Source organism: Nicotiana tabacum, chromosome 23 (assembly GCF_000715075.1).
Source record: "Nicotiana tabacum cultivar K326 chromosome 23, ASM71507v2, whole genome shotgun sequence".
Classification (NCBI taxonomy): Eukaryota; Viridiplantae; Streptophyta; class Magnoliopsida; order Solanales; family Solanaceae; genus Nicotiana; species Nicotiana tabacum.
The window spans coordinates 124,649,858-124,660,656 of NC_134102.1; the positions used below are offsets into that span (position 1 = coordinate 124,649,858).

Consider the following 10,799-nt stretch of genomic DNA (forward strand, 5'->3'; position numbering starts at 1 on the left):
TTATCTCATTACTCTGTTCCGACATCGATTGTAGCATTTTCGACTCGAGGGCGATCAACCTTCAAGGCCAGGATCATTCAACTTGTGTGGTTTGCATTTACTTTTCTTATCATTAGTTTCAATCTTAATTTGATATCTCATTTTGTATCAAATTAGATCACGTATCATTAAAACCGTGTATAAATTTAATTGTTATCTGATTTTGAAGGTAAAGAAAGTGATTACTCTAATTTGGACGAAAACCACCCCTCTAAAAGGAACCATTGATGCCTGTTGGTCAATAGTATAGGGTAATGATCTGACCCATATATTTATATCATTAAAAGAACTCATTGGAAAAATACGATTATCCCGATGAACCGGGGAAGGATAATTGGCCCTATTATTTTGGTGAACTAGGCAATAATCTCCGTAAATTCTCCAATGTTTGGCCCTATTAGCAAGAAGGTTTTTTAACTCTTCCAATGTTTTGGTTATAAAAAAAATTAAAAGAAAAAATAAATCAATCATATGACAGTTTTGGGCCCAATCTAGTGGGTTCTTCTCACATTTCCAACTTTAGGGAAGTGCTTTTGTGTACAATAGTAAACTTTGGTGCTGTTTCTGGAAGCCACCCAAAAAGTAGGACCAAAGGATAAAATAGAGAGATACCTTTACGACATCGTTTGTATTCATTGCCTAGGCTATGGAAATGGAAACGCAGTACACAGTCTCCTCTAGGGAACATTGAACTGAATCGCATATCGTAGAATTGCGCAGAACCATCGGCGTGAGACGAACAATTCCGATCATCGGAAAATGGCCGGAAGATTGAGTAACGCAGCCGTTCGCATCATGGGCGGAAACGGCGTCGTAGCCCGCTCCGTCGTATCCTCTCTTCGAACCCGTGCCGGTATGGGGCTTCCCGTCGGCAAACACATTGTACCTGATAAGCCGGTAATGCTTCTACTATTAATACTCAATACTTGCACTTGCTTCTGTTTCATTTCTTTTTTATTTTTGGTCTTTTTAATTGGATTGACAAACCCTAATTTTTTGGTGTGATTGTAGCTTGGAGTGAATGATGAACTTACATGGGATAACGGAACTCCTTTTCCCGAGCCATGTATCGATCGTATAGCTGATACTGTTGGAAAGGTTAATTTTCTTTTTCTAATTTAATATTTATTTTGAATTCCCATTTTTTCATTTGTTGTCGTTTACAATTTTCAGTTTTTACTTGTCAATTTAATTGTAATGTGATGTTTAAATTTTTTATTGCTGATGCTGTTGGAAAGCTCAGATTTTAAATTTAAGATTAATATTTGTATTCCCATCTACTGTCTTATTAATTATAATCTGAAGCTTGAAGATTTAAGATGTAAAATTTGTGTCTGTTGGAACAGTTATAGTTTTGCTTTATGATCTGTGTTTGAGCTACTTTATGTTTTACCATTTTTAATTTTAATTTTTTGTTAGGCAAATTAATTATAGTATGAAACTTGAATATTTTATATGTGAATTTGAAGATTTTATATCTGTTGGAAAGGTTAGTTCTTTTGGCTTAGTATTTGTATTTTAATCACCATCTTCATTGTTTCTACAATTTACATTTTTAAGTTTTCCTTTTTTGTTAGTCAAATTTATTACATAGCATGATATCTTAAGATTCTTGAACTGCTTTTAATGGCAGTATGAGGCTTTGGCTTGGTTGTCTGGTGGATTGAGTTTTTTCGTGGGGCTTGGGCTGTTAGCTGTTTGGAATGACAAAGCCTCCACAATCCCATTTGTAAGTCTGTTTTTTTGTTTAAATTCTAATCCAACTCTTCCAAATTAATGTGAATTAGTTATGTTTTGTTGACGTTACTCTACTATCTTGTCCAAATTGAGTTGCACTTTGTTGTGTGTGTTTAAAATGGATGGACTTGCATGTTGTTTACTCTGTTGATGGAATTGAAGGTGTTTTGTTGAGCTTAGTGTTGAATGAATGCTGTGTAAAATCACTTTTGCAGCTGTAGTTTGTTCCGTGGCTTAATGACCAGCGTCATGTGGATTATATTAGAATTTATTTTGTGATCCTCTCCTTGAAGTTGGGAAAATTTATATTGAAATATTTAGATGTTATGGCTGAACGATGTCATGCTAGGATCGAAAACCAAGTGGAGAAGTATTTCTTGTTCTCGGTAAAACTATCCACGTATATTGCCTTACCAACCTTAACAAATGCTTAGTCCCAACTACTCATCCGCCTGGCTCTCCCAGTCTGTGTCGCCCTCTGTCAACTTTTCCGCACACTCCTGTTGCACATCCACCTTCTGCTAAACCACTAGCGAAGAGGAAGGTTGCCCAAGGTTTTATCACCTATAGTTAATCTACCACTAGTTGTAATGCTTTATGACTCACTAGGCTTCCTTCATTGTATCCTTACACCGATAATCAATCTTCCAGTTGTAACACCTGCAGTGGGGTGGGGAGAATATCTGCGGCCTAGTGCTTCAAGGATTAGTAGAGCTAGAATATGCAATTTTGCGATGCACCTCTCTAACAGTTTTTTCTTAATTAATTCGTTCCTCCATTTGACCTTCGTCAAAATTATCCTCCATCTTTCTCTTCAAGCACTGGTAGCTTGTGGTTTGAAATCTCCACCTGACGTTGTTTTCCCTCGGTGGGTGCATAATTTTTTAAAGATAACGTAAGTAGAGTTGAAGCAAGAATCTATTTCAATCCTCATTGCAAAATGTGCTTTGCTAAGAGGAGTGCAGATGATTAACTGTTTAGATGTGAGCATCCCTATGGCTAAGGAATTCAAGTCAGAAAATGTGCACAAGTGAAATAAATTAACCTTGGGGTTCATATTAATTTGTGTTCCTTCTCTTTTTCTCCCACTCTCCTTTGATCAGGTAGTCCATCTTTTTTGTTGTATTTTCCAAAGAAGTACGGATAATCAGTGTTTTAAAAGACGTTTTTGGGGCAAATCCAAAGGCGAAGGCAAGTATCGTGGGGCGTAAGTCCCAACCTTCTGGGCATTTGCTTAGGCGTAAGCCAACAGCTTTCTGGGCATTCATTTGGGCGTAATCCCAGAGAACTTTTTCAAATTTGAGCAAAAATTACTTAATAAATCCCCTTTTTAATATTAGATACTCAAAAATTAACTAAGTAAATTGTCAAACTAAACAACTCAGAAGTTCAAGACCTTTTCTAATTGTTTATCCTAATTTTATGATCCTCTCTTTGTCGTTTACTGAGTAACAAATAGTCTTTGCCTCTTTGTCTGGAAAGTGCATGCTACATAGCGAGAGTTTTGTTCTTGCAGCTTCCTTCCTTTGTTTCTTCAAGTTTTTTTCTTTCTTTAATTTATATATTCTCTTCAAGTAAGTTTTCGGTCTTAGAATTTCTTTAGGTATCACTCTAGTTTAGATATTGTTTTCGAGACTCTATTCAAACAATGTCCTTTTTGTATTATAATGAGTATTTGTGATTTGTTTTCTAGTTTTAGGTTTTCAAACAATAACTTTATATTATTTCCATTTTTATTTTTGAATTATATTAGGAACTAGAGTATCATTTTTAGAACTTTATGTATGTTCCATCATAGTCATGTTATAGGTGTAATGCATCTTTACGTCTTTTACCTTTTCAAGTAAGAAAAAACATTCTTTTGTAATGTTCGTGCATATATTAGCATGTTTAAATGAATATATACATTTCCCTACTAATGTTTTTTGAATTTTCTACAATTTTAACGTAATTTTATTTTTTTGTTATTTAATTTTTTAATTAAATTATAAAATATTAAAATTAAAGATCCATGCGCCATACAACCTGGGGCTTACGCGTTGCCCCATGTTAGATGAGACGCCTTGCCTCACGCCCACGCCTTTTAAAACAGTGCGGGTAATATGTATTTCTTTACTCCGTCAGATTATAGGTTGTTGAAGAAATCCAATGTCTTAATTAACTAAATTTGCATTTAATTTTTCGTGATGAAGTTCTAATAAATGATAATTTCATTTTAAGCATGTCAAGTTGGTGTTGCTATAAAGGATTCAAGTGATTTTTCTTTGTTGTATTCTTTTTACTGATTATTGTCCTCATTGTTGAATGGTTGTTGCTGCCTAAAGTTGCAAGTATTGACTGTTGGCTTAGTGTTGTTACTGCTTTTCTTTGTGCTGTTAGTATAACTAAATAGCACTATTGTCATTGCTGTATCTATGGAAATGTTGCGAAGATGTAAAAGTGTTTGATATGTTATCTGGTACTAGTTGGAGTTTAAGATTCGATTACAAGATGGGAAAAAGTTCTATTTTAAAAGATAAAGATGAAAGCATTTAGAATCAAGTATAGTATGATGTAGCAGAAATTTTGGATTCTGTTATTTTGTGTCAGACGATTCACTGGCTGAATGAGGCTATGTTAATGTATAATGGATACTGCGTGCTGTTATTCTTATCACATTCTCTTTCCATTCAAGTGCTGAAAGTGGTTTCAGAAGTCAGTATTTCAGAGCGAAGGATGTGAAATAGAGTTTCCCTCTTGAATCCTTAATCTTTTCAACAATTCGGAATGCTCTAGGATTTTATTTACAGCAGCTGATGGTTTGACTCTACACTCACTAGTTAATGCGATTATAGTTCCAAAAGTTGTATAGAACATGTTTGAGATTGTCTAGATGCTTCCAAAGGTTACATCTTACTGCTTGTCTGTAACATAGTTGAGTGTACCACAACAACAACAAACCCAATGTAATCCCACAAGTAGGGTCTGGGATGTACATAGCTGAGTGTATTTATCATATATTTTTTTTAATTTTCAAATCATCTTTTTTTTTTGGGGGGTGGGGGGTGAGATGGTGCTCCGAGCAGTACAAGCCCTTGTCACAATCCTAAGCTGCAGAAGAAAAGCATTTGAGAGAGGGTCCCTGTGACTTCCACCTACTAGTTGGGAAAGTCATTGGATCACCCAACCTTCCTCGTTTAAGGCCTTAAGGGTGTTGGGAGGGGGAGGAGTAGGACACATTGGCCATTCTGCCTCCTTGCGTGGTGCAATTAAGAGCTGGCTTTCAGTAAATAATACTGGCTTTTACCACAATCATTACTTGGAGATTGATTCCATTCTTAAATACAAAATACGCTAGGGATTACAGAGATTGCCTTTACTTTAATAACTAGTCGGCCCTTTCTGTTTGCCTCTTTCTTTGATCATCATACAACTCTGCCTTTTATTTTTTCCCCTCATTTTCATTTTTATCGGCCGACTTTGTTTTAATTATGTAACCTTTTGGTCTGAGCAGACACCAAAGGTCTATCCATATGACAACCTAAGAGTGGAGCTTGGTGGAGAACCTTGAGCTTGATCTAGTTGGAATTGAGTCCTCAAATGTTTTTAATGCGTTTCTTCTCATGTATAATCAACTGTAAGGCTTGAACAGTAAGAATAAATCTTGGTTCGAGATTTGCAACCAACAAGCTGGCATGAGTTTTGCTTTTGTCGTGTTTCTGAATCTTTTCTTATCTTAAAAGTTTGATTTGGCTAGTTGGAATGTTAGATACACTCCACAGGCTGAGTAGATTGACCATCTCTTTGCAATCAAACTTAAAATTATTGCTTCTCCATGGTAGCTGACTAGTAAATGAGATTATTTTTGATGACTGATATGATAATGAACATTGAACACAGGCGGTCTTTCTATTTGCAGCAACCTTTGTTTTTGTTTGCCACCGTTCTCTAAAGCTAACTCAGTCCTTTAGTAATTAGTAAAGGGTAACAGAAATTGTCTTTGAAATATTGTGAAATTTGGGTCAAAATAGATGCACCATGCAAAATTTATCGTTTTCTTTTGTCCTTCCTATATTTTCTTGTTTATTTCTTTTGCCAGAAAGATCTTCAAAAACATTCATTACTTTACTGAGCCACCAAATTAAATATGTGCATCGGTGCAAATTCGAGGATGACCTCGACTTAGAAGCAGTTGATCTCTTTTTCCCACGCAGAACGGCCGAATTGTGGTCAATGTGGAGTGATTGGAGGGAAAGAAACAACAGAATGAAAAGTAAACTTTATCAAACTATTTCCTGTCACAAACGAACCAAGAATCCTTGAAGATGAATTAAAATGCTTCTTTACTCTTCCCCATTAACAAAATGGTTACCCAGTTAATGGCTGCAGACGGGGAAGGCAATATCAAAACATAGTTTCAATACTAATTAGAAAGCTTTGGACCTGTGAGACACCTTCATTAGGGGTATCAAATGAGAAGTGGAGTAAATATCAGGTGGGTTGCAATGGATTTCCTAAAAGGATCAATATGTACTGTTCAAATGTGTTAAATGATCATAACTCAACTAACACATAACAAGATCAAATCTTAAACAATTTCTAAACAATCGGGCCATAAAGTATTCTCTTTAATCTTTTATTTCATCCTTTATTTTCATTTTTTAGTTAGAGAATTGAGTACCTTGGTCTTTGGGTCTTCAAATAGTGGGTTGACAACTAGTTGATCAATCTCGTTTAGCACATTTTGGTCCACAATTTTGACGGTCAAATAGGTTTTACCTATTGTGACCGGCCGTTGATTATATAAAACATCTCACCTTTTAAACTTTGGACGGTTTTACCAGATTAAAAAATTTGGGCAATTTCACTCCCCTTCACTTAAGGTATAATTTCACCATTGGAGGTAACAATCTTCAATCGTGGAAGAATTTCTATCCAAATTTTATTTCCTTCTTGGTCTGGTGAAGCCGAGTTATAATCCGGGTAGAGCTACATTGTCCAAAGGGAGTTCATTGTGCAAAAAAGGTAAAAACAAACGTTTATGTATAAATTGTTAAATTCTTTTGACATAAGAAAAACTTCTAGTTTAGTCAGCAAAGGCTATTCAAAAATAGTTCTAAGCTTGCACCGAAAAATGTGGCTTAGTGATGGAATAGAGCTGTTATCAATAAATAAATAAATACTAATAGATTTAAGGTTGTAGCCCGAACACCGTTCTTATAAAACAAATAAAATATAGTTTTAAGGTTGTTGGTTCGAGTATACAGTCACTGGCTAGAATGCAACATGTTCGAAAATAGTTTTAAGGTTGTATCTTCGGATATCAGGTTGGTGTTCTTGCATTTTTCTTCCGAGTTTATGAATCCATCAGTGTAGAATGCCGCTTGTTTTTAGTAAACAGTGCCTCGTTAGGCTAACTTGCACGCACCACGACTATTTTTATGGGGTGCTTCTACTACCTCCCATATCGAGTAATTTTATCTATCAACACTCGAATAAATAAAAAAAAATCACCTAATATTTTTACCTCTGCTAAAATTTGAATCTGACACACCCCATTCTCAAGGAGTCGGTAGTTTGAGTATCTTTAACTCTTATGCCTGGTTTGCTTGTCATATCAAAGTATTCCTTACAATCTTACAAAAATCTTTGATATTTCTTTCATTAAGCTACTCAAAGTCCAAAAACTCTACAGAAGTTTCTCATTAGGGTACAAAAGTCCCAGTCAATGCATTCATTTGTTTTTATTTTAAAAAATATTCGAGACTTTTGGTTTTAAAAAAAAATTGATTTCCGCGTTAATCCAACTCATTCTTGCAACTTGCAAAATATAGAATTAGTCCACTCTACTGTAATTCTTTTAGAGTGAACGTGTGGTTTTCTTTCCTCCCCCCTGTTTAGGGTTTCCACCATTAGCAAAGTCAATAAAATAAAAAGCCTTCCCTAAGGGTCAGTGCGAATATAGGTACTCAATTTTGTTTTTCTTCATATTTTTAGAAGTATATTTCGTGAAATTGATAGATCGTGGCTCGTGGCCAGTTCTATAAATTCCAAGTAAACAACCGCAAATATTGACTCTATTTTCCAACTAGCTCCTATTGCTGGGGTTATCGGTGGATGTGTAAAATAAAATGATTTGTTTAACTTGTATTTCGCCATTTATTAGCTCTTATAATACAATTTAAATAAAATAAACAAGATTTTGGACTTTTTAGTCACGGGCTTAAACATTATTGCCAAAGCCAAGAAGTAGCGAGTTGTAGATTGTTTTTTGAATATTTAATGTATACCACATGAAATCACTATGCTATCTGTTTTTTGGTTTTCATGCATAATTAAGATGCCTCAATACGTGTCTTGAAGTCATCAAAGGTGACAGGATATCTATTTTGTCTTGTTTTAATCTCATTGATAGGACTTAGGAGATTTACAATATGCGACAATTATATGTAAAATGATCCATTTGATTGAAAATGAAGTCATAGTTATCCCTATCTATGATTTGATTTTGGTAATGGGGTCGAATGTAATTGGCTGTATCTTGAATCCTTTTCACAGAACTTTTTACTTTTGCTTTTATTTTCTTTTAAGTGGAGCACAGTAGACGACTTACGAATAGGTTACTACGCTGCAACGCGTTTCATGGGTGGTGGACTTTGTGCTTAACCTATACTTTCTTTTTTTGGAAAAAGACCGTTACTCCCTACCTCTCATATTAACAGTCTTGATTATTAAAAATAATTATATTAAATTATTTATTATTTTAAAAGTATATGACAAAATTAAATATTTTTTTCTTTTTTACCCTTAGTAATAATTATTTTTGAAGATAGAAATAACACATAAATAAAATAAATATTCAACGAAGAGAGATTATATCTTCAGACATAGAATAGTCCAATCCCTTTCCTAATTAACACTCTCTCCGTTTTAATTTATGTGAACTCATTTGACTGGACACGGAGTTTAAGAAAAGAGAGAAGACTTTTGAACTTGTGGTGTAAAATGAGGCACATATATTTTGTGTGGCTATAAATCATTGCATAAAGGTAAATTGTTTCCAAATAAGGAAAGGGGTCATTCTTTTTGGCACGGACTAAAAAGGAAATAAGTTCACATAAATTGAAACGGAGGGAGTATTTCTTAAGGGACATGTAAAAAAGAAACACGACACATAATATGAGACAGAAGGAAAACTGTTTGGGATAAGGGGAAGAAAAGGAAGAATATTACATCATGGGAGGAATACAAATATCTCGTCTATGCAAGCTGAGTCTAGAATTAGAAATTTCGGCAAAAAATCGATATATACTTGCAAATATTTTTAAGAAATAGTTAGAGGCTCCCACACCAATTTTAATAAATACTGATAAATTTATATTGAATGTAACATGTTCTCGATCATCAAATCCTGAATTCGCCTCTTAATAATAACATTAAAAAGTGGAGTCGTACAATGACAGTCCTGACATAATTACACAAGCAACGACCAAAACTTATAATTTAGTCGTACAATGACCGTCTCAAATAATAGATATTGGTTCAATTATCACAAAAGATTATATTCTAGTATGCAAGTGGTAGTCTCAAATAATATGTGCAGATTCAATTCTCTCCGTCCTTTCCCTTAATTAATCCTCCCTTGTAATAGAATGTTCTTAATTTTTTTTGGTTGGAAAAAAATTCACATGGCCGACGATCTCAAATTGTTCTTTTCTAATTAACGTGTTGTTAATCTTGATTATTCAATTAGCATATTATTAATCCGTGATATCACTTAGCAATCGCATGTCATTCTGGCTTTACGGAATATTAGCCCTGTGTGCTTGGAGCTATTACTTTATGTTTAGTGTTAGGTAATTTTCTATTATTAATATATCAGACTATATTTAGTAGCATTATGGTCAAAAATTACCTATACATGGTAAGATTATAAATTTATACGCATCAAAACACCTTTTTTTTCTTCTTTCTAATGACGAATTGTCACCAAAGAATGGGAAGAAGCTAGTTTAATTTTTTTTAATCTCAATTAAGATAATGTTTTCTTTTTTCTTCTTTCTTATAACGAATCGTCACGAAAGAATGGGTAGGAGTTATAACCACAATTCAGATCTTCAATCATAATGCTTTTTTCTTCTTTTTTCTAATGATGAGTCGCCACAAAAGAATGGGAAATGAGTTCTTATCTCAACTAACATCCTCTAGCTAGTTTCAGAATGAGTACTGTGTCGTATACTAGAATGAGGAAAATTGCTTACATAAAGTTAGTTTTTGGTTTAACCATTCAGTACTTGAAATCCATTTACTCGACTAATACGAATCAAGCCTAGTAGACCTGTGAGTAAATAAACGTGAGGGCGGAGAGATTCCGGCCATCTCACCACATCTTTTGATAGTCATATAAGCTATGACATAAGATTTTTTTTTTAATTTAATGAAATAATAGCAAACAAAAACAATAGCATATAAATATCAAGAATATTATAAAAGAAAGAAATTACTTGGTATACAACTTTGGTCCAAGTAATTTTGCCGTGTCTTCTTTTGTTATATTTACCCTAAGATATATGTACTAAAACAAAGAGACTACATTGTTACTATTTTGTTTCCAAAGTGAACATATTCATTAATATATCTTGATGGATTCATATCTTGTCTCAGGTCCAGCATGTTCAAATAATTAAGGAGAATAATGTAAGTCCCATGTGAAAATGGAAGGATAAATTTGTTTTCTTCAAGGAAGAAAAAAATAAAAATTAATGAAATTCACAAAATTCCAAAGTTTAAAATCCATAATAGTATTATCTCAAGTTTTGTAGCAGTGTTTTGATATTCTTTATATTCGTACCACAATACCCCCCCACATGGGCCACTCAATTTTCTCTATTTCTTTCAGAAAATTGTCAAAAATTGCAAAATATATCAAGCATTTCCATCTATAAATACCTACTCATTCCATTCATTTCAAACACCAAGCAAACATCATTTCACTAATTAGCCACATTCAATTGTTGAGAGTGCTAATTACTTAACTCTTAGAA

At 34.0% G+C, this 10,799-nt stretch overlaps 1 protein-coding gene across 1 annotated transcript; it reads left to right on the forward strand.

Annotated features, from left to right (window-relative positions):
- Nucleotides 1–672: 672 nt before the first annotated feature.
- Nucleotides 673–5,548, forward strand: LOC107803143 (NADH dehydrogenase [ubiquinone] 1 beta subcomplex subunit 8, mitochondrial). The gene is made up of 4 exons (XM_016626781.2): nucleotides 673–936; nucleotides 1,051–1,137; nucleotides 1,673–1,768; nucleotides 5,270–5,548. Exons 1-4 carry the CDS (start codon nucleotides 799–801, stop codon nucleotides 5,324–5,326), a joined length of 378 nt encoding a protein of 125 aa, XP_016482267.1. The 5' UTR covers nucleotides 673–798; the 3' UTR covers nucleotides 5,327–5,548.
- Nucleotides 5,549–10,799: the final 5,251 nt, after the last annotated feature.